This window comes from Podarcis liolepis, assembly GCF_965112155.1.
Source record: "Podarcis liolepis genome assembly, chromosome: 12".
Classification (NCBI taxonomy): Eukaryota; Metazoa; Chordata; class Lepidosauria; order Squamata; family Lacertidae; genus Podarcis; species Podarcis liolepis.
Genome location: NC_139563.1, coordinates 39,357,209 through 39,383,042, shown reverse-complemented (window position 1 = coordinate 39,383,042; position 25,834 = coordinate 39,357,209). Strand labels below are relative to the sequence as shown.

Here is a 25,834-nt window from a genome sequence, read left to right as displayed (position 1 = left end):
CCTTCCACACACAAAAACAGCAATCAGATCAATTTTTCCTGTCTCATACTCAGTATGACCTGCATTTGTAAAACACCCTGCAGCAGCATTATTTTAAAGGACAACAAGAGGGCAGGTGAATTTCTCAGATGTTTTTATAGTCTTCTGAAATTGAGACAACTGCCCAATCATCCTGAAGTAAAATGAAGACCAGTGGTATTTTTGTATCAATTTTGCATTTTTATGTTTTGGCTTAGAAAGTGGGAAGAGGTAGGGCAGCAAACATATTGGGGGTGGGGGACAGGAACACACAGCACTCCATGTGATTTAAGCTGCCTTGAGACAGGAACCAGTTTGGGAGGAAAGTAAGGTGGGGGGGGGGTTGTTCCTGTAAGACCTCAAGTGTTGTCAGGTGACGAACAGAGAGTAGAGCAACATAGCCTCCAACTGACAGGCTTGGGTGATACCCAAATTATCATCCTCAGAATAGACCCACTAAAAAAATGCACAGGTTCACTGATTTCAGAGGGTCTGCTCGGAGTCTGTCTAATGCTGACCAGTTGGGGTAATGAAAGTGTTTGCAAGTGCCTGTTCTTCCCAAGGAAAACCTGCCTAGGAAAACATTAAGAATCTTTAACCTCAGTAAATATCAAGTATTGCTATGATACAAGTGAGATTTAATTAGTCAAAAAGGTAAAGCTAAAGACATGCCTAACAACCTAGATAAACACACATAACATTCCCAACCAAGTTTGTACCTGCTTAGCTTCAACAGTGCTATTTAGTAGCAGGTGCTCCCAGACTATTTACTGGTCATACTCAGAGATCCCACTTATTTCATTTATCTGAGTTAAACCCCTAAGTGTATGTTAAAAGCAAAATTTCAAATGCAGTTCATAATACTCTGGGGTTTGTTTGTTTGTTTGTTTGTGTAAATCACTTTTCAAAATGAAACAATGCCAAACAGTTATTAACCTATGGATGGAGACCAGATACTGTAGTTTTGGATGCAAATGTATAGTAGCAAGCTTATCAGCTGTTTTACAAGGCTGAGCAGGCGCTTGATTTGGTTTCGTTTGGTGTTGCACAACCTCTTACAAAACTTGTGTTGCAATCCCCAGATTGTTTAGGATGGCTCAGTGAGGGCAAAAACATTTTCACAACCCTTTAGGTCAGGCTCACATGGATAAAAAGTGAGCAGCAAGGTGGTACAAAAATTATAAAACAAAGGTACATAAATTCTTAAGAGCAGTAGTTGCCTAGCCTGAAGATCCGGAGTTACTAGATTAGCAAGCAGAGTTGCATACTCCTGCTTTTCCCTATACCATGGAATGAGAGGCCTGAATTCAGAAACAAAGCAAGTGGCCTTTTGTAAGTCACTGTCTATTGGACTTCAGACCTCCAAGTGATAGAGAATGATGTGAGGACTTATATGTTAGAAGCACTTAAAAAAATTATTCATCATCGGTGACACACAGCTCCTCCAGCTCTGTTGCACAGTGTGTGTCCTCTGAGTTTTATAATACTGCCTCTGACGCTGCCAGGAACATGTTAATTGGGTGACATGAGTAGGAAAGCCCTGTATTACAAGACTTGTCAGTTTGCATACAACACCTAATTAAGGCCAACACTCCAATGTTCTTGAACATTTATTACACTAGTTGCATTTGTCTTTTCAGAGAGAGAGAGAGAAATTGTTAACAGAGGCTAGTGTATTTTGTAAGTAAAAGTAAATGGGAAGACAGAAAGAACCTGCGTGGACTATACTAGTATTAATGGTTTGCTGAGGTCAGATACAAATATAGCTAAGGAATTCTGTGTGTCAGATTTTATATTCAGCTGTATAGTCAGATCACTTATGCCTGAAAGTTCTACCAAGAAAATACTAGAAAAGATCTGGAATTTCACGACCTTGAGACAAGCTATAGTTAATGAACAAGAAGGATGAGGGGAGGTAGCAGTTTCCTTCCATAGGAACCAATCAGTTGATAATGTAAGTATTATTGTTATGAGTGTTTAAAACTAATCTATAAAAGTTACAATTATAGGCGTCTGCTTACATGGCACTTTGGGAATCTGTTTTTATGAAGGACTGATTGAAATTAAAGTGAACCGTGGCTGATTACATAAGGCTTATTTTTTTGTCATTTTAATATTTCACGTTGTGAAAGAATGAGAAACAGTAAAATATTGAACACTATCTGGACATATGAGAAATTGGCACAGTTCAGACATACTGTATTGGCCTGAATATAAGCCTCACTTTCACCCCAAATTTTCCGTGAAAAGTTAAAGTGCAGCTTATATTCATGGCCTTACGGTATGCAGCCAGGAGCGTGGGGTAAACAGCAGCAGGAAGTGGCGCCCATCCCCTGCGTAGTCCCCCATCCTCTCCCCCAAGGCCAGGAAGGGAGAGAGCGAGGAAGGAGAAAGATCACTGGCAATACAGCGCGCCTCCCCTGCCCCCCCCCCCAGTCTGCAACCAGGAGCAGGGAGAAATGGAGCGGCTTATATTTGGGTATTTTTTCTTTTTCCTCCTCCAACTTTAAAGGTGTGGCTTATATTCAGGTACTGCTTATATTCAGACCAATACGGTAACACTTCCCCCTCTAACCTTGGTGAGGACCTTGGCAGTGTTTCTAGGGGATGGCAGCTTCCTCCTGCTTTTACTCACATGAATTCCCCATGGAATGCTTCATTAACGATAACCTTAATATTGCTAACCAAAATCTTCCCTGGTGACCAGAGTCTGAACCCAGGGCTTGAAGCAACTTACAAACCCTTGTGGTGAAGCAATGTGATTAACTTAATTGGACTAAAACAGTTTGTTAGCGATACAGACCATGGAAGGGAGAGGAATTCATGGTGGAGAAGGAAGCGGAATTCATGTTGGAGAAGGGAGCATGGTTGAAATCTCATAGACTTCCACACACACTTGAATTTCCCAGCTCCTTGTTGCTCTGTTGATCCAGATGCGAAGTAGTGCCACCCAGCACCTCCACTTTTATGCAATATATCTTCTACCCTTACAGATGTCCTTGCAACCCAGAGTTCCATAGCAGCTTTTCATGTAGTGGCTTTCTCAAGATTTATGGGCCCAAGCATCTTAGCAATCAAGACATCAAAATGGTAGTTGCTTAGGTGTAATGTATACCAGGATGGATATCAAGCACATTATTATAGGATACGTTATTATAGTATTCTGGAACTATTTTGTTCAGGTCTCATTTCCCCCCATTAAATTATTTGGGGTTGTATCCACCTAGACCTACTACTCTGAATAAAATACCGTATTTTTTGCTCTATAAGACTCACTTTTTCCCTCCTAAAAAGTAAGGGGAAATGTGTGTGCGTCTTATGGAATGAATGCAGGCTGTGCAGCTATCCCAGAAGCCAGAACAGCAAGAGGGATTGCTGCTTTCACTGGGCAGTGATCCCTCTTGCTGTTCTGGTTTCTGAGATTCAGAATATTTTTTTTCTTGTTTTCCTCCTCCAAAAACTAGGTGCGTCTTGTGGTCTGGTGCGTCTTATAGAGTGAAAAATACGGTAACTTGGATACAACCCTTTATTTTAGAACTGCATATGTGCATGCTGTTTTACAAAACACCATACTCCCCGCCCGTCTCCCCCCAAAAAGGTCAGGATCCATGTACAGAGGAGCTAACTCTCTAAATTTTGCTAGTGGTTAAAATATCAAAATAAGGGGGGGGGGATGGAAGGGAAAGGATGAGAAGAGATGAAGGTAACAAAATATAGTTAAGTCTTGTTTCAACTGGGGAAATAGCTGGAGAAAGCAAATAGGTGTCACAGAAAAGCAGTTAACTTCCAAAAGAGTATAAATCTAAATAGCTCGGTTAACCATTGTACCAAAAATAATGAGTCTTGTAGCACCGTAACAGGCAAATTAACTATTGCATATATGCAACTCCAGTCCACTTCATTGCCTCCATGAAGTGTTACTCTTAGTTGGCAGGTACAGTGGTGCCTCGCAAGACGAAATTAATCCGTTCCACGAGTCTCTTCCTCTAGCGGTTTTTTCGTCTTGCGAAGCAACCCTATCAGCGGCTTAGCAGATTAGCGCTATTAAAGGCTTAGCGGCTATTAAAGGTTTAGCGGATTAGCAGCTAAAAGGCTATTAGCGGCTTAGCGGCTTAGAAAAAGGGGGGAAAGGGGGGGAAATCGGAACACTCGCAAGACGTTTTCGTCTTGCAAAGCAAGCCCATAGGGAAATTCGTCTTGCGAAGCAGCTCAAAAACAGAAACCCCTTTCGTCTAGCGGGTTTTCTGTCTTGCGAGGCATTCGTCTTGCGGGGCACCACTGTAGATATACATATGACATGGGGAGGAACAGTAAACAGTCAATCAACTGGTGATAAAATGTATGTGACAATTCAGTTAAGTGGGCATTCACAGCAGAAGTATTAGGTGAAAACATCCTAGCACTGCTCAGTAAATTAATACCTTTGCTGTGACGTAAGCTGTGTCCTTGTTCATGCCTTGAATGCGGGAATTAAATCTTTTTGACATTTCTAAGCCGGCAGTTTCATGCCGGAGTTTGGAATTCTGGCGTAAAAGAATGGCAGTTTTTAGATCAGCTAAGGAGTGTCCTGAAAACTGTAGTGCATTTCTGTTGGGTGTCTGAGTGCTGTTATTTCAGATTTGTGATCACTTATTCTTTTACATAGACTGACCTGTGTGTCACAGAACATAGAACGCAGAAGGGCATTGCTGGCAAGTGATAGTGTATATCAGATAAGGAGAGGAGAAAGTGAATGAATACTTGATGTGACTGCTCATGTCATTAGGTTCTATAACATTATTGTCAGGGTAGATGGGGTAATAGAGTTGGGTCTGGATTCGTTGTGGGATCTGATCCCTGTGTTTGTTTCTCTGGTTTGGCACTGGTTGTGTCTGGTTGCTAGTGGTGAGTTTTAGAGTAAGGGAGTGACTGCCTGTGAGCAAGGACAACCATTGATTACTGTGAAAGAGAATTGTTGCTGTAGCTCTCGTATAGGATGTTGATGCGCTGCGGTGATTTCAGCTAGGAGATCTTGATAACAGCCATTGATGCTTTAAGGGTGGGAGAATCTGACAATTTCAGTTTCTCTGTTTGTCATGTTTCCAATCCTAAACTTTGTCCTCCACATTCCAAAATCAAGTATTCTTTATTTTAGAAAAAAAGGTCCTCATAAAAATTCATCAACTATTTAGTGTGAATTTCTTCTAATATGAACACGTTTCTAACACTAATTCACACTGAATTGCTGGTGAATTTTTTATTAATGTTTAATTACTTTTTAATAATTGCCCCCTAAGTTTTTAGGTGTTTCTATTTTAGCTGTAAGCCACCTTGAGTGCCTGACAGGGAAAAAGGTAGGAAACAAAAAACAAAATTTTTTGTAATGCTTTTTTTGCAAAGCAATATTATACATGTTTCTGCGTTTCCCCTAATACAGTAGTGCCTCTGGATACGCACACCTCTGGTTGTGTATCCTTTGAGTTACGCATGCGGCAAACCTGGAAGTATTTTTCCGGGTTTCGCCCCACACGTGTGCACAGAGCAGGCACCTCCGGTTGTGAATTCCTTGGGATCTGACCGGAGCTCCAGAACGTATTCCCGTGTGGAACCAGAGGTACCCCTGTATGTGAATTTTATGCACGCTTTGCCCTGATATATGTAATTTTGTACACATTACTTAGTTGGAGAACTGCACTGCAAAATTCGGAAAAGTGTGGGCTTTGGAAGATGTCTTTGTATTGGATCTTAGATTGTTTTGAAATGTGCGGATCAGGTAGATTCACCTGTAAATGCAGATTGAATCAAATTTCTTCTGCATCCCTAGTTTCTTTTCTTAATCTATCCTGATCCTGAAGTAGAATATTCCAGTGGTACCAGTTTGAAATGGTCAATCCATTTTTTTCACTTCACTAGAAGGGGAAAGTGAAACGAGTGAGGAGGATTGGCTGTGTTCAGGCATGGCACAAAACCATGGAGTCTGGATTAGCATCAAGCTCATTCTCTTCCCTCTTTACTGTCCTCTGGTACAGCTGTGAGGAGGTAATCCTACCTTAGATCATAGTTATCACTTGACAGCTATGTCCAGATTTGGCTATAATGGATAGCCATGGTTAGTGGGAAATGGAAGTGAGAGCTTCTAATCTCTTTGCAATCACACCAGAAGAAGAGAGGGGAAAGGGAAGCACACAAGTTTGGAGGCTCATGCACATAAAGTGAATCCCTAGATTAGCTTTACATGTGAAGCAGGCCATCATGTAGATATTATGGAGGAAATTCTAGTCACATGAAGGAGAATAGGCAGAAAATAGGCGCTGTGATCTAAACCATAGAGCCTAGGGCTTGCCAATCGGAAGGTCGGCGGTTCAAATCCCCACACACGGGGTGAGCTCCCATTGTTTGGTCCCAGCTCCTGCTCACCTAGCAGTTCAGAAGCACATCAAGTGCAAGTAGATAAATAGGTACTGCTCCGGCGGGAAGGTAAACGGCGTTTCCGTGCGCTGCTCTGGTTCACCAGAAGCGACTTAATCATGCTGGCCACATGACCCAGAAGCTGTCTGCGGGCAAACACTGGCTCCCTTGGCCTATAGAGTAAGATGAGCATGCAACCCCAGAGTCGTCCGCACTGGACCTAACAGTCAGGGGTACCTTTACTTATTCTGACTTACATATGGTGATGATTAAATTTAAACTTCACCTGACTGAATGTTACTCACACAAACTTTATTGCCATTTAAAGTATGACCAAGAATTAAATTTCTAGTGGATTTGAAATCAGTTACTTCTGATCAGTGAGGTGGTATTATTATTATTATTATTATTATTATTATTATTATTATTATTATTATTATTATTGCACTAGCATTTGAGCAGACATATGAAATCAATATAGCCTCGTAATTGGTGGCATAATGTAACCTGCCTCCGAGTCATGTGTCAAAATGAGTATCCAGGTTCAGGAATTGGTTTACTTTGAAAGCTTTTGGAAGCATACAAAATAAAACTACACTGTAACCCAATTCAGGTGTTACAAGCAGGTATGAAAGCAGAAATGTTCCAATCTTGCTTTACAATAAGATACTTAAATCTGCGGGTGGAGAGAGGAGGTCTATCCTTCTTGCCTTGTTTTTATGCTGCAGCCAAAGCAAGAAATTTCCTTACTTGTTATAATATCCCAATTGCTTTTGGATAACTTTCTGAATTACCATTAGCAGACAATATCTCCAGTATTTTAGTCCTCTTTTCTGGTATCCAGTTGTATCAATGACCACACATATAGGCACAGACCTTTCCTAATCAAATCTTTCAGTATGCAGTTCTACTAACTTTTAACAGAGACAAGGAGATTCATGTTCCCAACCTCCTCCTTTAAAACGCAGTAATCCATTTTATGACCCATGTTATAAATTGTAATTTACCATTCCAAGCCTCAATTTATTAAGTAATTGGCAGGTGTTCTTTGCTTGTTTTGATTTTTAAGCACTTTTTTGTCCAGTAGGTTTTCTGCCTATGATTGCCATTTGTATAATGATGATATTAGAACAGAGTTAGGAAGAAGAAAGAAAAGATCACCTGTTTCTTTTACATATATATTTTTAATCCATTGTTAACCTTTTTGTCTTTTTTACATGTGAATGTAATTTGCACAAGAATGCCTATTATATTTTTGATTAGGGGCTTGTGCCTGTCACTACTCTACTGAAGTCAAGAAATTTCAAGAGAACCATAGTTGGGAGGAGAAAAATGAGAGGTAAAAAAGGATGAGATAAGAAACTAAGGTTAGTGGTAACTCTTAGAGTACTTGGTAGTACAGTACAATATGAATAATATCTCTTCCCCACCCCAACTTAATAATAGAATGGGGATATTAACAGATTAGGGGCATCTTGATCTTGTGCCTATGGAACTGTTCCCCTGTAATCCTAAAAAGTGGAGAGCTGTCATTCTGCAGTGAAGAGTTGTTTTTAAACTGAATTGTTTTTGTAAATAACTTGAGAATGTAGATAAGATTACATTTGTATTGCACCTTCTAACTGTTTCTTCTACACATTTATTCCATTCTTTCAAAGAATTGCATAAAATAAGAGTTCAGAGATGTACTGGGTTTTGTTACGTACCCCAGGCTTCTGGACCAATGTTTAAAGTTTACTTCCTTTGTATGATTCTATAGCTTTTGATAGCAACAAAGAGAAAAAGGGGCCTTCTGTGCCACTTGTGACAGCTTTTCACATCAGAGGCAGGGTGCAGTAGCAGATTATAATGGCAAGACAATGTGACTGGTTAATGGATTAAATATGATACTTCAGGAAACAAAAACATCAATTTCTTTATCCTTCAGTAGCTGGGGAAAAATAGATTCCTTATCTTTGAAGTTTACTTCTGTTTCTGACAATTCATGTAAGTTTCTTTTATATTAATTCCCATCTGTTCTTGCTGACAGCTATGAATTTGTTTATTTAAATCACAGCTTATCATATTTAGCCTTCTTCAGGGATGGTCTTCTACCACACACAAAAGCCCTGTCTTCTAAATAGTGTCCAAAATGATCAGCTACCTCTATAATTTCTGAGGCCCAAAGAAAAATCCCTCTCCCCCTCAAAATTTGGCTGGAATAAATCCTGGTTATGGAAACCCAACATTTTGGTCCTAATATGTGAATTATATTTAAATTATGACTTCTTTGTAATGAAATGCCTGATTTTTAAAAATCTGTCTAAGCAAGATTCATTGGTTATCCTTTCAGTGTTCAAAAATAAATAACATCTGTAGGAATGCATCTACATCTCTTGAAATGCAAAGCATTTGAGTAGGAATATGATTTGTTAAAGTGGTCCTTTGTGCGGTTGACTTCACTTCGGTCTTTAGTTTTGTGCATTTTTTGCAGTCCGAGCTGATGCCAACAAAAGTTTTTTTGTGGACTTTAAAGAGGTTTGCACATTGCAGTCCTTTTGTTCAAGACATAAACCTAAGAATCTGTTGTTGCATAAATACAGATCTGGAGGTTTGACCACTTGGACTAAGCAGATGGGGGTTTAACTAGTGGCATGCAAAAAAGAAAGAAAAGAAAACCCACAAAAGGCAAATTATCAATTGGCTATTAGAAAGGATAAAAACAAAAACTGGGAACAAGTCCCATTTTCTGTCAAAATGTATCAAATTTGTTCAAATCTGTGGAAATGGGGACTTTTCAGCTTTCCCCATTCAGTGATATTCTTCCACACATCCTGAAAAATCATCCCTGCAAGTCAGGGCATCAGGCTGCTAGGCGTGAGGCATTGCCATCAGAATGGGAAATATATATATATTTGTTTCCTTTTTAAACTACCCTTTATCCCATAGTATCCCATCACAGTTTACAGCATAATGGTTTAATAGTTTGAGTGTCAGACTAGGGTTTGAATTGCCATTTACCCATGAAACTCTCTTGAGTGACCTTGTTCCCATCACTGCTTCTGAGCCTACCCTGACCTACAAGGTTTGTTGTGGGATTAATTGAGGAAAGGGAGGACCTTGAGCTCCTTGGTGGGAAAAAGGTGGGATGTAAATGCAGTAAATAAATAAAATAATTGGATGCAATTAAACAGCACATAACAATATTTAAAGCCTCATCTAAATGAATTTCAGTCATCAGCAGTCAGAACTGTTGAGATAATATTTGCCTCCCAACAGCCTGAAGGAAAAAAATCTATCCTTTCAGTTAGTGTCAAGAAAGCTCACTATGAGGGGATGTCTGTACCTCCACAGCAGCCAAGAAACACTCCTATCCATGTCACCACCAAATGAGCAGAGCCTCCCTTGCAGTTCTCAGGATTTTGGTTGGCAGATAGGGAGAGACCCCATTGTCTTATGTTTTGTTAGCATTACCTATATAACTAACGTAGGCAGAACAGATTTTTTTTTAAAAAAATCACAGCTGTGGTTTGGGTTTTCTTTAAATAAATAAATAAAAAATAAGCAGCTTAATATTTTAAACATATTTTTAAAAAGCGATGTGCGACAACCGCATAAAAGCAAGAATTCAGGGGACTCAAATAGATAAAAGCAGAGTCAGTTCTTACAGAAACGTTTTGAAGGCATGACACCAAGATACTTAATACTTTGCACTTGTAAAGTGCTTTCATGTGTTCAAAGTGCTTCACGTGCATCATGTACCTCGGGTTACATACGCTTCAGGTTACAGACTCCGCTAACCCAGAAATATTACCTTGGGTTAAGAACTTTGCTTCAGGGTGAGAACAGAAATCGTGCTCCGGCGGCGCGGCAGCAGCGGGAGGCCCCATTAGCTAAAGTGGTGCTTCAGGTTAAGAACAGTTTCAAGTTAAGAACGGACCTCCGGAACCAAGTAAGTACTTAACCCGAGGTACCACTGTAGCTGGAATCCTTACAGCAGCCCTGTAAAGTAAGTTATCATCTCCCATATTAAACAAATGGCTTGCATTTCCTGAGGCCACCCGGTAAGTTAATGACAGAGGTGAGGGTCAGAAGGTAGGCTTGATTATTCCTGTCATGGCTTATTCACTATGGTGCACCAGCTCTCACAATACACTTAGATAAACCTTGCAGTATTGGTTGAAAAAACCGTAATGCCTCAAAGCATAAAGACATGAGAAATAGTCAGATGTTCCCACAGAATAAGCAGGATGCTAAGGTCCTTTTTGCTGTTACTGTTTGTGTTTTTTAAAACCTATATATACACAAGTGCAAATATATGCTTGAGGGGCAGTTATAATTTTCTTTACTCCACAAAGGCACAAAAAAGTAGGGGTTTAAATCTGCAAATTCCCTAATTTGTGCTGGCCTTGCAACATTTTTGTGTATGTGTAGTTATAATCAGGAAAGAGCAAGCTGGAACAAATGCTGCAAATGTATGCAAATGAGAGGGAAAAGAGAGATTGCACAAATAAAATGGTATCTAATATAAGGGAATAGATAATTTAGACAAACAATAGCTCAAATTTAGATAATTGGAATACAGCAAAAACTAGAAATCTCAAGCTTGACTTGTTTTTTTAAAGCCTAGTAGGACTTTAAAAAGCAAAGTTGGAGTAAAATTAATTATTAGCTTTTAGAAATATGTTTCAAATTACAGCTTCTTAATATATTTTGTCAAGTGCATTTTTTGTCCTGTATTTCTAAATCTTTTATTTCCAAATCACACCCTTAAACTACTTGTATTATAGGAAGTTCACAAATATTGGTGAGACTGATTCATGTTTTCTGTCCTTAACGTATGAAAATACCCAGGAAGCATTCCATGCAGACCAGACCAGTCCTGTATTCAAAACTGCCTTTAAAAACCAGCAAGTAGTATAATACGTGAATAACATAAGGAATTTATATTTCAACATTTCCCCCTCCCCTTATTTATTGGTGTGACGCACCAAGAAACCCATGGTAGTATAATTCCAAAAGCAAAAAATTATATAATGCCTTTCAATCACACAAAGCTATGGCCAGGTTTTACTGTGGCTTTTATGTTCTTAGTCATTGTTTCTCTGTCCTATAATGACTTGGTACAACCTAAATTCTTTGTACCTAGCATGCTTCAGTCTAATTAAATCTCCTGCTGAACACCATCTCCCCTCCTGCTCCCCACTTTCATTTTGTTTTGCTGAAGAAGAGCTCCAAGAACCTGGAAAGCTTGCTCACTATTTTGTGATGTTAGCTGGACTCTGGGGTTTCTTTTTTATTTTAATTATATAGATATATATTAGGGACCAGTGACCCTAAAGTCTAGTTGAATCCAGTCAGGTTCCTAAAACGGGGGGAACAACTAACCGCACTCTGAATAATCTCAGTGACTGAGTTGGATCAAATAGTGTGGTTCTTAAACTCCATTCTTGCCAAGTTGAAAATTGCTGAGGGTCTTGGTGTACCACTTAATGGTTATTTGTTTTTTGGAGAGGGGGGTTGCATGTTGTAGCAATTGCATTGTGCTGTGCCAGATGCTGCATAATACTTAATAGAATTTGTGTGCTTCTTTTATTTCTCAAATAATGAATTTTAGTGTATCACAGTAAATTTCAATACAATACAGAAGAAGCAAGAAAAAAATCAATAATCAGTAATAATAATTAAATGTGATAGATGCCCATCTCCCATCTTCAACCACAAATTGTCAGATAACGGTAGGCATGGATCACAGTTTGGGAATCCTTAGTCTAAAGAACAAGTAATTAGGATTCTTGTGGTGCATCTAATAGGAGAAGTTCTACAAAAAGGAAGCTTTCTCATGCTGGCTGAATCAGACTCAAAAACAGCTGCTTGCTTGGTTGCACCTGGTCACAAAGTATTTTTGGACACATTGTGCTTGGAATCCCAAGATTCTTATTTTAATTTTTATCTCTGGCTGTAGAAAAAGCAGTGTGAAAATATGATTGCTTTGTGAATCCTAAGCAACATTTTCCTAAGCAAAGCTATTTCATTCAGGGTTAGCCTCCAGTTTTGTTTTGTTTCAAAAGGATCTCTGGGTAAAGGGCTGGAAAGTGGACTTACCAAAAACTTGGAAGAGTTGCTTCTAATAGGAGTAGATAGAAGTGGATAGAAAGGCCAAGGGCTGCTTCAATATATTATTTCCGTTGCAGTCAGGGTCAAAAGAGGCTGGTGCAAAATACTTCAGTACAGTCGTGGGAGGGTTTCTGGTTTTTCCTTTTAGGTAGCAGCTCCTCACACGGCATGGGATGCGGCTGCACAGATTCTCCTGACCTTGAGCGGCTTATTGGGGGGTCCTGCAGATGATGGCTATCTTCTGTCTCCGCTGTTGGAGGCAGTATGCCTCCGTATCCCAGTTGCTAGGAATCGCATATAGGGAGGACAGGGAACTTCTGAGTGTATTTGGTGGAACTAGATTATCTTCTTTGCACGGCAAAAAAGAACTGCCAATCTTGGGTAGGCTTCTAAGTCTAAACGCGCAAATGATAGGAAAGATAGGGCGAGGCTGACGTGCCCAGGATGGGGACTGCGCATGTATCCATTGTCCCCTACCCTATTCTGCACAAAGTGGGAGAAGCAGGCATACCCAGTGTGCACAGGGACATTGCGGAACTGGTGCAGCAACCTTTGTTCCTATATACTTTCTACCCTTGTATATTCAGGCTCAACACTGGAAGGTGGTATTTATTATTATCCCTTAAAACGGAACCATGGCTATATATCAAACCCACCAAGTTAAAGTCTTCTTTTCAATGTAAAACAGCTATGGGGGAGAATATCTGACTTCCAAGGCTAAATGTCACAGTAAATCACGTAGTATATTGCTTACTGGATCCAGGGTCCAGCAAGATCACAGAAAAATAGGTTCCAGGAACTGTGATGTATCTAACTGTGGCCATTCACTGAGCATATTTGGGTGATTTCCTATTTCTTTTTTTATAACTATCAACTACCTAAGCTCTCTGAAGCTTTCTAGTCTCAAATCGTGTGTATCCATTCGTTTGAAAGTATTTTTACTCTGCTGCTCATCACAATGTGATTGGAGGGTGAAGTACAGTAAAAATTTAAAACCAGAAACAAGGCTTATAGCTAAGATCAGATGAAATCCACACTAAATCAAATAACAGCAGTAGTGGTCAAAAACCCAAGGCAAGGTGATTAAGCCCCCTTAAAAGCCTGCTGGAATAGGAGAGTTCAGCTGGCACCAAAAATTCATCAGAATTTGCATCAGTCACACGTTGGGGGTGGCGGGGGTGTGTGTGTCAGACATACCATAAGTGGGAATAAGCCCCTTCCTGGTTGCTGCATAACAGTTATTCCTTGGATGCAGAATAACAAAGTGGGTCTCACCTGCTGATCTTAATTGCATAGGACAATTGGTATGACACGACCAACCAGACAACATAGACATTTTCTTTGCATCTCACGGAAAACCGGTTTGGCCCTGTAACTATCATTTTTTAATACTTTGAGTCTGGAGAAGCAAGTCTAACTTTGTTCAGTGGCCTTCCAAATCTGTGTGCAAAGGCTTGCAGCTTTAGCCTTCAGATAAGTGTAACTTTGAATTCATACAGCGAGGGAAAAGGCGGAGGCTGGGTGGGTGCGGCGCTTCCTGACGCCAGCTCGCCGCCCTCGCTGAAGCAGAGCCTCCGCCTCTTCCACGCTGGAGGAGCCACCCTCCAGCCGCTGCCCGCTTCCTCCAGCCCTGCAAAGCTGCTGGCAGCGCCGTAAAAAGGTCAGCAACTCCGGGAAAGGGGGGGCACTGAAGGGATCTTTGCATCACAGTGCGGGATATATTTAAGATGGCCCTATCTAGATAGATACAACGATACAGAACAAAAGGCACATAAACTGCAAAGGTTTTGGGGTTTTCCCCTGGGTCATATAAAGATTTACTTGCAGGCAAACCAGTATTTTTATCAAATTGTATGCCTCATTAATTCAGGGATATGAACATTTCAAATGGAACCTTGATTTAAATAAATGATTTAAATCAGTCCTTTTCCTTGCATGTTTAACTCGATGTGATTTAAGTTACTATATCCTGGCCTAATATCAGTCTCAATACGTAAAATCTTGCTGTCCAAATTAAAATCCAGGATTATTATTATTTATTACATGTGTATACCAATCCAGCAAGAGTTCTATGCAATGCATTCTTTGTTTTCACGAACCATGTAATATGCAGAGGTTAAAGCTGTTGTTTTTTTAAATGTACATTGGAGACTCACAACAAAATCACAGAAAATCCATTTCCCATTGACAGTTGTTGGTCTTGGAGGCAGTAGCAGGTGACCATAGGAATGCAGGAAGCTGCCTTATATACCAAGTCAGGACATTGGTCCATGTAGCGCAGCATAGGTGATGTTCACAGCCCTACCTGAAGATGTTGGGGAATGAACCTGGGACTTTCTGCAGGCAGAGCAGATGTACTATCAATGAGATATGCCCCTCTGGCAGGGTGAGACAGCAAGATGAGACGGGAACCTTACTGCTGTCCTAGAAAGAAGATCTGAGACAAGCAGTGTGGGTTTGCATTGGGTTGGTATGGAGGGCACATTGTTTTGCTCCCTTCTATGCATGCTTCTACACCACTGTTTCCCAGCAAGGGACAATGTTGAGCTGCAGCTGTTTTGCCCTAGGCAGGGAATGCCCACCTGCAGCAGGGTGGTGGCAGAAGTGATGGCTGCTTCTAATGACGAGCTAACTTCACTAGGCCAACTCTGGTTAGACTTGAAGCTGCTGTGCCAGGAAAATGATCACTTAAAAAAATACAGTTAAATATTGCAAGAAAACGTGTTTGTATCAATTTCTGCTGGCATGTATTGTTTCATTCTATTATAGAGAAGCCTCTAGCTATAGAGATTGTTTTAAGAACTTTGTAACATTTAAAGGGGTTAATATGTTAGATAAAGCAGGGGGGGGGGATCAAGACAAACATTTTTATTACTGGACATGAGGGGGGTAGTTCTGATTAAATTACATGATTATTTGAATGGGATAGAAGACAGAGTGCATCATTTCTTGCCCTCAACTTTAATGCCTTTAATCAAATAATGACCTTCTGGAAATAGTTAATTTTAAGCATTTGGAAAGATCAATACCACTTTGCCACCAAAAAATGGCCCAGATGATGTGAAATTTGATGTATTTAAAGTACCATTTCACCCTTTTAACCTAGTAAATAATTTAAAATGCTTTCAGTAATCTTTTGCCACCATTATGTATCTCATTGTTCTAAGTATTATGACTTACTTTCTTTTTTCCAAAAGCAACCTTCCTGCACTATGAAGGGCTTGCAGGTCTAAGCCCAAGATAGCACACAGTATTGACTTTAACTTTCCTGAAATACATGGTTGCTTTCCATTTATATTAGTGCAATCATCCAGACGATATGCAATGAGACTTAAATGTTGTTTTTTTGAGAGGAATTACTTGTATTTCGAATTTGCCTTCTCTCATTTTAGTCTTATGTTAAAGGTGATGAAATAGGTCGCTTAGATTGTTTCAAAAGTCCGTTTTATCCAGTTTGTGGAACATTGCTATAAAATTATGTTTGAATGCCTTCAGCTTTGTAAATGGGAAAAATTACCCTCTATTAGCATGTTTGTGGGCAGATTAAAAACTGTCTTCATTAGCATAAGGAACACTTACTGATTCTTTATAAAACTAGAAAATTATTTGCTGAATGATAAATTGCTAGCTTTACAGTTAGTTGTTGTTGACAATGAGCTCATTCAAAATGCGTGCCGCAGTTTAGTCTACAACAAGACTGAATTCCTTTTTTACTCAGAACTACTGTTTAATGGATTATGTACTTAAACCCTGTTCATACTGCATATGAAATGTAATTCATGCTTTTCACTAAAACGTTTGTATCAAATAGCCTTCTTATTTAGACTGATTTCGTTTAATACTGTATATTTTTATGATACTCTACCCCAGAGATTGTAACACAATACTCCTGCATATATAATTTTGGAAAGGAAAAAACAACGCTCTGAATATTAAGATTAGGCAACATGAACTTGTGCATGGATCTTAAAACTCAGAAATGTTACCTAAATCGTTCAGAGAAAAAAAGTTTAAATGGTTAAAAATAGGGCTACAGACCAAAGCAAAGAGAGCTTTATAATTAAAGGTGTTAGGCATTCACATTGCACTTCAAAAGGCTATTTTCTGGTGGCTAGATCCATCAGAATGTGGGTAGGCATACTTTTTCAAATGAGTGTCTGATTAATAGTCACATTTGTGGTCTAACAAATGGTACACATGCAGTTTTCCTTTGCTGAATCAGGACAAATGGTAGTTTTGCCCTTGACTTCACTAGGATGGTTGTTAGACTCAAAAGTTCTTTCCCTTTACTATAGCATATAGAATTACTTGGCAGTAAAAAATCTTCTTTGTTTTTACTAGACCTGTACCGTATGTAATTGCCCATTTGACAAATAAGAAATTTGGTGGTCCTTTTGGAAACCAAGGTGTTGGTATTCAGACTTGATTAAGCCTTTTGAGGTCTAAAATGTAGCAATGCTATATATTAAACTATAACAAAAAAAAGATAAATAGATGAATTCTTTGAGATGCTCATACATACATTTGATTTATATAATATTCTAAGCACTGGGTTTTTATATCCAGGAAATAATTTTTGTAGTGCATTCCTTTCATTTTAAAAGTTTTTGTAAGAAAATGCCAAAGAAAATGTAACACCCACCCCCCCCAAAAAACCCCTTAACTACCTCTTTTTCACCGTTTTCTTGCTTACTATAGCAAGACTTGCATATGTCACTCAGCTGCTATAAAGTGCATAGCAGTATTTCCTTTGTGGCAGATGGATTTAAAACTTGACTTCTCAATAAATGTAGGTTTACAATACATAACTTTACAGGATTTGTGTTGTATATAACAGGTTTGAACATATTATCTCAGAATTCATCTGCATGGCATTTTCAGCTTATCCCAGGGCCCATGCCAGTTATCTTAAGTAATAGGGAGAAAGTGTACTGATTGATAGCAGCTAAAGGCGTGATTCTGAATAGAAACAAAGGCTTTACAACAGAAGGTGTCAAATTAAACTTCGTCAGTTTGAAAAGTAGTAACATCCTGAAAGTTCATCTAACATATTTACATGTGACTAATGTTTATATTTTGCCTTCTTCCTTCTTTATATGCAGTGTAATGCTGCCTGCCTGGCAAATTTGCTGCACAGAAGTGTAGGATGTTCCTACTGTCATTTTAGGTTCTACTCTTTTTTTCCGAAGTATGTACAAAGCCTAAGGGCAGACTTCCATATGTGGTGGTGCGCTCCCTTTTAATAGACAGATTTTCCCTTCCTTAAAAAAATTGAACGTGTAATATTTGATGTGCAAAAGGCATATATATTATTTAGAAACTTATCACCCGCCCTTCTACCGCATTCACACCACAGAGAGCCACTTAAAACAATGGCAACACAACGTTCCCATAATAAATCAACAATAGAAAACAAACCAATATAAAAATTAAAATGGGCATGGAAGATAAAAGCCCTAAATAGGGTTCGCCTTATAAAACAAAAGCTTGGTGGAAGGCAAAAGTTTTCAAGTCAGCAGAAAGCAGCAAGAAAGCCTGGGCAAAATGGGGGTGTTAAGCATCACAGTGCAAGGCACTGTTTCTACTCTTGGCTAAGCTTTTTCAAGTCCCGAGACATTAATTTGCAATGGAGTTTTCCTTGTATAACCCACAGAATTCAGCCCAGTTTTTCCAAATGAAAAAAGAAATGCAATAGTAGATTTTTAAAGCACCCGATTCTCGCCCCCAGAATGTTAAGCATTATGTCTTTTCCATTTGCAGTTTTGTTATATGCAGTGTTTGAACCAATTTGTGGTTTTATTCAACGACAAATGCTAATTACTGCTTGACATGGCCATTTCATCTGAGAGAGGTTTCTCCTCTGAAGTCTTCAGAGTAGGGATGGTGATGCGGTACCCTGAAAATATGGGAATAAAAATGGTAGATAACAAAGTCATAGCCCTGTTGACATATGTTTAGTAATTTAAAAATATATTATTATTTTTTAATATAATGCTATAATGTTTTTAAATGATGCTGTCCCCTCCTACCATATATTACTAGTAGCATTTCAAGAAATCTCTGTTATTTTAAAAAATAAGCAGGTGAGGCGATACATATATTTTTCATATTTTAAGATCAAACATGAGACGAGAAGCTTTTTAAAGTTTTGGCTTCAGTTTTAAATTTTATCAAAAAATTAGGTGATTTTAATCTTTCAAAATTAGTGGACTACCCTTAAAAAGCTAAGAGAGTTGCATTTATACTTGCAATTCATCACACTGTTTGGGGGTGAGGAATTAGAAGTATTATTTCAGGGCAAAGGTTAATAGCAAACTACTGGAAATGTTTTATTAGTCATGGGCAATTAATAAAGATATGTCTGCACTTAAAACACAGAAGTGACAACAAGAGCAAAATACTTGCTAAATGAGTCAATGTTTTTTCTCTTCCTTCCTTCCTTCCTTCCTTCCTTCCTTCCTTCCTTCCTTCCTTCCTTCCGGAATTACTTGTTAAGCGCACCCCAACTAAGATTTTTTAAGGAAATATTTTTGATAACTGTAAAGAACAAACAGTGGCTTCCCACCAACCATCTTCTAAAGTGGTATCAAGATTTAGAGAACAAAATTGATGAGAGATTATGGGGTTTTTACTCCAGCAACATCTGAAGGGTACCACATTGGCTAGCCATACAATAGAGTGTGTGTTCAATAGATGTTTCTGTATGTTCGTCAAATGTTAGTGAACACTTACACCTTGGCACAGCCAAGCAACAGGTAATCCTTACACATCTCCTTTATCTTACCCTATCCAGCCTATTATTAGTGCTCCGGCACCCAGGCAACTTGTATGTTAGACACAGGGAGCCGGATGGGGATTTGACTGGTAGGTACAGAGTAGCTGTTTGGATTTTGGTAAATATATATTTATGTTATGTATCTCATGATACAAAAGTACCAGATATTTTAAGGGAGCAAAGAGATTACTGTCTTATGTCTTTATTGACTATTGTCTTACTTGTCCATTACGCCTTTACTGAAATCAAATGATGATTTGAAATAGCTCAGGAGAATCCATTCATAATATTGAATGCATGGTAAATTTGCACTATCTGTTATTTCACTGGTCTAAGCAGTAAACCTGCATTTTATCTGGCACATAGCCTCCTCCACACATTAGAAACCTCCCTATCCTTGGAGATCTAACATATCAGGTAGAAAGCTTTTACTCTGACCTGCTTGGTTTATCTGTGCAGGGAGGAGACCATCCATTCATGTAGGTAACCAGTATTTGGATCTGTAGAGCCAATAAACTTCAGAAACAAAAGTTTTGGGTTGCTGACCTGGACCCACATCTGACCTGCTCTAGCTCTTGTCTCAATCCAGTCAATATTTTTGAAATCAAGACATGACAACTCTGGGATCTGTTATTTGTATGTTGAATAGCAATCCTCTTTCACTGTTCTTTGGTTATCCTATTTTAAGGATTGTAGCGCATATGGTACAGAAAAGTGATTAAATCCCATTGATTTCAGTAGGAGTTGATGCATGCTGGATTTTCCCCAGATTGTGAAATCCACAACTTGCTTTCTGCAGAAATGGTAGAATGGTTCAATGAGAAAATTTCTCCAGTGGGCATGTTGGGAATTTTGAGAGACAGTCATAAGAGACCAGTCACAAATTGCAGGGGTGGTGGTGGCATAACACAAAATGGGCACCACACCGAAGAGAGCAGAAAATGGTGTGGCCATGCCCTTACCCAGTGCTTTTTTTCTGGGGGGATACAGGGGTACGCATACCCATAAACATTTTGTGGATTTTTAGTTTCTTCTCTAGCATGGTGAATCGTCAGTTCCGTTGCTAACCCCGATGTCCATTTACTGTGTTTTTCCCGATTTGAACTATAAAATGGTGATTTTATTGAGTCAAAATGAGAGTAACCCGACTCTTTATGTAAGCTACAACTGTGGTGAGGATGCTATTGGCACAAAGATGGAAAAGCGATAAGATACCAATGAAGGAAGAATGGCAAGAAAAACTTACGGAATATGCCGAAATGGCAAACCTAACTGAAAGACTTTGAAACAAGAACAAAAAATATTTTAAGAAAGACTGGGAACCATTTTCAGCTTATATAAAAAATCAGTGCAAAGAACTAGACTCACTAACAGGTTTTGAATGACCATTTACAATTGACAAAAATTATATAATTTAAAAGCTAAAACATAAAAAGGACTGAAAAAGGGATACAGTCGTACCTCTACTTACATATCCCTCTGGATACAGAATCTTTGGGTTATGGCCACTGCAAACCCAGAAGTGTATACTTCCAGGTTTCACCGTGCATGCATGCGCAGAAGTGTTCAGTCGTGCTGTGCACATGCACAGAAGCACACCTCTATTTACATAATTTTCAGGGTGCAAACGGACCCCTGGAACGAATTAAGTTCGTATCCGGAGAGTCCACTGTATGCAGGAACTAATACTATTTTAAATAAACCAAATAAGGTGGTTGAGGGAAGTCCGGGGGGAATGGGGAAATTTTGGGATTATGTTATATGTTATGAATCAATATTGGAAAAAATGAAAAAAATATTTTAAAAAATGAGAGTACCCATCAACATTTTTTTAAATAGAAAAAAAAGCACTGTCCTTACCCTTAGTGAGGAAACATGAACCTACACCAGCCATTTCAGTGCTTGTCTCAAAGAAAAGTTCTTTCCCCCTCTCTTCTACTAGGAGCAGGAGGGAGGGTGTCCAGTCCTGCATCTGGAGTGGGCTCAGTGTGGGAGTGGCTGAGCCAACGCAAGCTAGAACGGATCAGCAATAGCAAACTGTCTCTCCTGTAGTGTTGATTTTGAAGGGATATTTACTGACACCTTTGGTGGGACATATGGCTGATACTGGCAGCCATACCAATACCCCCATGTCAAAAGCATTATTGCACAGTCATACCTCGTGTTGCGTTAGGTTCATGTTGTGTCTTTTCGGCTTGCGAATGCAGCAAACCCGGAAGTGTATACTGCGTCGTGTGTTCAGAAGCGCCGCTCTAGTTGCGGACTTTTCAGGGTACGAACGGCACCCCGGAACGGATTGTGTCTGCAACTAGAGGTACCACTGTATAGGTTGTATTCAAGTTATGACCTGTTCATTGCTAAAAACCAGTAACATTGCAGCCCTAACGGGGAAATGTGGTTCTGTTGTCATTTCGTCCAGGCTACAGTAATGCCCTCTACATGTTCAGAAATGTCAACTGTCACAAAATGCTGCTACCAGAATGGTAATAATGGGTGATTAACTGTCCAGGGTCCCTTTACCTTACTTTACCTTTACCTTTACCTAATAGCTGTAGATGATCTGCTTACATTATACATAGTGTTTGTATTAACCTTTAGAACCCATATCAGTTTGAGACCATACTATTTGAAGCACCATCTATACCCATATGAACCAATCAGTCCCTAAGATCAGCCTCAGAGGCCCTGTTCTCTGGTCTACCACTAAAAAAGGTCAGGTCAGTTGGTACCAGAGGCAGACCAAAATGGCCCCATGACTTTTGGGACTCCTACCTCTAAGACCTGTGTTTGGTCCTATTCTGTTGTTATTTCAAATGGATCCTGAAAAGCATTTTATACCATCAAGGTTTTCAGTTATTTTACTGTTGGTTTGCTATATTTTAATTTGATGTGTTTTATGGGTTGCTTTGATATTCATGATACTATAATGTTGTAGCCTAATTTCTTATATTGTAAGCTGCCATAGATTACTTGACCATAAAATGTAATAATTTAACAATAATAATTTATTTCTCTCCCCCCCCCTTGAATATATGGTATGGATTGCATAGTTAAAGCATTCAGAGTTAAATCTGAAAGGGAATTATCAATGTTGTACTAATTTTGTTTATTTCCCTGTATTCATACAAAGCAAACTAAATACTAGTTTCCTTTGTCCTGTTTCTTTAAAACCAATAATAATAAAAAATTCAAATAATGCCACAGATATCATTTAAGATGGCATGTAGGCAATTGCTAAACCGTTAAGGGGGGAAAATCTGTGCATCTATTTTAGAAGCAAATTAGCATTTGCTACAGTTCTCCTGGGACAATCTTTTGGCATACTTTCAAGCCTGCTTTTCCCTTGAACATGCCTGGGTTAGAGCAGGTGCTTTTATAGACAGTTTGCATGTGCTGTGATATGGAGAAGAGTGTGGTCTTTTTCATATCATACATAAAATCATGAGTTTAATTTTGAAACCAGAAGACTCTGAATTGGGTAAAAGATTTGTCAACAGGTTTCAGTTCTGACTGCAGAACTACCTGAGCACATGAGCAAGAATGAGGCTATCTTGCTCAATGATGTCTTTTCAAAAGATTGTTCTCTTTCAAAAGGACATTAGAAAACTTCTGCATCATAAGATTTATGTGAGCCAGCTTTATATAGTCAAAATAGATGAACGAAGCTCTCTCTTATTCGAAGTAAGAAAAATATCACTAGGATTCCCTTTTAAAAAATAATAATAGTGAAAATAACACCTAACATGCAAGCTACCCAAATGCTCTTTTTATGCCCTCAGATGAATATGGGCTTACATAAAGGAAAATCAACTGCAGAGACACAATAGTGGACTGAGAATCCTCTCTCATATATTTGAAATATATGATGCATTGCTGCTTTGTGTGATGGGGTGGGGTTTTTTGGGGGGGCTACAGGGAATCTGTTTAATAGAAGCTAGGTTATTATTCCAAAAGTTGGCTTTCTTGATAGTTTCGTACAACAAAATGACTGACTGTTGTTGTTTTTACCAGATTATGAAGTTATAAGGCCACTCCCAAGGTGTAAAGTATGCCTGCATTCATCCCATTTCCTTCCAAGGAAAGCATTTGTATGGTCGTGCTTTCTTGTTAAAGTGGTCTAAAATTTTGATATTATTTCAAGGGATGGCTCTGTGAACTCCTGCGCTGGAAAGAAGATCCTTCACCTGAGAATAGAACCCTGTGGGAGAATCTGTCAATGATCCGGAGATTCCTCAGTCTTCCTCAGCCTGAAAGAGATGCCATTTATGAACAAGAAAGCAATGCAGTTCATCACCATGGCGACAGGCCTTCCCACATTATCCATGTTCCAGCAGAGCAGATTCAGGTTGGTTTACCTTTGCCTATTCAGAGTTAAGAAGAACAACAACAACAAAACCTAGTTTATCTTGAAAAAGAAACCATTCCTTCTATTTCTGCTCTATTAAATAGAAGAGTTTTATTATGAATAAGATTATTTCAGAATTAAAATCTGCCATTGTTCACCTTTAGTTGAATGCTTGACTTTTTGTGCAATACAGAATCACTAGAATTAATTTTAGGGTTTCCTGATCAGTAGTTCCTCCACGTTAGTTCCAGATTTTTAAACTTCTTTTTAAAAAACGAGCTGGGAAGGTGCAAGAGTTGCCAAAACTGGATATTCACAAAGTAATATGCATGTACTTCAGGCATTTTCTTCTTCTTTTCAGTAGCTCTTGCACCCACAATTGCAGGAGCTGCAGATAGCGATGCTTAAAAAAAAGAACTGGTGTGCATGCATACCTCTTACTTGTGGCAATAATTTATAAATGTGGAGGACGTAAATATACCAGGTGCCATAATGTTGAAATAAAAGTCCAGTTGATGCAATTGACAATGTTTCATTTAAGTGAAAATCATGGGAGGAGTTCCAGCCCCAAATTCTTCATCCCACTTGCCCCCCGTTTGAAAATTGGGATGAGTCAATGTTTGTTTGTTTTTCCTTCAGAGCCCCTCTCCCACCAACCTTGGGAAAGGAGAGCATAGAGGCGCTTTCTTACCTGGCCTGCTGACCACTGGACCTTGGCTGGGTGCTGCTCCCCAGGTGAGCTGGCACGAGTTTAATGTGTCAGGGACAGTTATGGAGGGGTTTCAGGACTTGAACCAACAGATTCCTTCCATATAAATACAGAACAGGAAATGCTGCCTCTCTGGGAATGGAAGAGGCTTAACTTTATTATAAGCTGCCCTGATAATAAATTTTGAAGGGTGGGGGTGGTACAAGTCTCTTGTACTAAAGACATACTTGGGGGTCAGCCTTTCACTTTCCCCCTTCTTTTCTAAGAATAGATAGCCCCCTGTCCCCTGACTACACTCAAGACTCTGAATCGTTCATATTATTACTATGGAACTATTTACAAAGCCAAAAAAGCACACCTGTGTTATTAAAGATAAAACAAACTGAACAATGGAATATTGGCTGCTTGAAATGATGAAAGCTGAGAAACTTAATGTTTGATTTAGCAAAGCGAGGGAGGGAAAGGTCTGTGCTAAAAAACAACAACACATTACTGTACTTGCTTGAAAATTGCCAGTTTTCATACACTTATCACTTGTTAATGCATTTTAACACGAGAATAAAGGGAAAAGCTTATGCAACCACATACATCCTTAGTTTTGGACATGGTTTCACCTTTTATACAAATGCTCATATCCTGACTATTCTTAGCAAAATGGATCTTACTAATCCTTTGGAAATTAGCAGGATTTAGGCTAAGTAAGCATAGTTAAGGTTGGGCTGCATGTGAGCAGTAGCCAACAAAGTTGTAGGTGTACATAAGACTCTACCTCCATACGTGCAATCTTAGATGTGCCATATTCCCAACTTTAGTTGCTATGTATGGAAAATATATGACCTTTTTAAAAGAGTGCATACATACATATGCAGCATCTTTGTGACCTTGTGAAATTTGGGCACAACATTTAAATAAATGTATTCAAAGGCCTGAAAATTGCTTACATAACCTCATTGCACCCAAGTATGCTGGTATAGAATGACATCCTCATGCACAAAACATGTCCCTGCCTTTATATTTGCACAGGTTTCACAGCCTTCTTTACACTTGTTTAAGTTCCACTGATGGTTCATCTGATGCTTAGGAGTTCAAGCTTATCACATGTAATTCTGGCTTTATTGAGTTTTTGGAATTAATAACAATCTAGTCATTGGGTTTTTTTAAAACTTACATGCTCTCGTCATAGTATCTCCTTTTAAAAATTCTCAACCTTTTCACTTTGCCATTAGCAGTACCTAAGTAATAATTCAAAAACACTATTGAGGGATAGGTAAGTACAAGCAGGACTTCCAGTAAAACTTTACACTATAGGGTGTTCTTGTTCAGTGATCCAGGCAACCAGTCATACCATGCCAGGCAACCAGTCCTCATTGGGAGGTTTATGGAGGCGTGATTGCCTTCCCTCCCCACAATTTTTGTAATTCTACAAAATTCAGGCTTCTCCCAAAAATGCTGATTTCTCCCTCCTCTTCTTGGTTGATTCTATTTTGGCTAAATAAAAATGAGA

General features: G+C 39.0%; 1 protein-coding gene and 1 long non-coding RNA gene across 30 annotated transcripts in view; one reads left to right on the top strand and one right to left on the bottom strand.

The window, feature by feature from the left end:
- The window catches only part of LOC310690028, an 83,915-nt gene that overhangs the window by 19,318 nt on the left and 38,763 nt on the right, over positions 1-25,834 (bottom strand). Inside the window, exon 3 of the long non-coding RNA XR_014517806.1 lies at positions 21,137-21,289. This is a non-coding gene — a long non-coding RNA (uncharacterized lncRNA). The remainder of the gene's footprint in view (positions 1-21,136; positions 21,290-25,834) is intronic.
- The window catches only part of SATB1 (SATB homeobox 1), a 97,278-nt gene that overhangs the window by 68,269 nt on the left and 3,175 nt on the right, over positions 1-25,834 (top strand). For 14 of the 29 annotated variants that reach the window (XM_083468083.1, XM_083468072.1, XM_083468089.1 and 11 more), the window contains 2 exons: positions 23,418-23,621; positions 24,261-24,356. In XM_083468083.1, coding sequence (XP_083324209.1) covers positions 23,418-23,621; positions 24,261-24,356 — 300 coding nt within the window. Of the gene's footprint in view, positions 1-23,417; positions 23,622-24,260; positions 24,378-25,834 lie in introns of all 29 variants that reach the window. The other 15 variants (XM_083468077.1, XM_083468093.1, XM_083468088.1 and 12 more) reach the window with 2 other exon arrangements.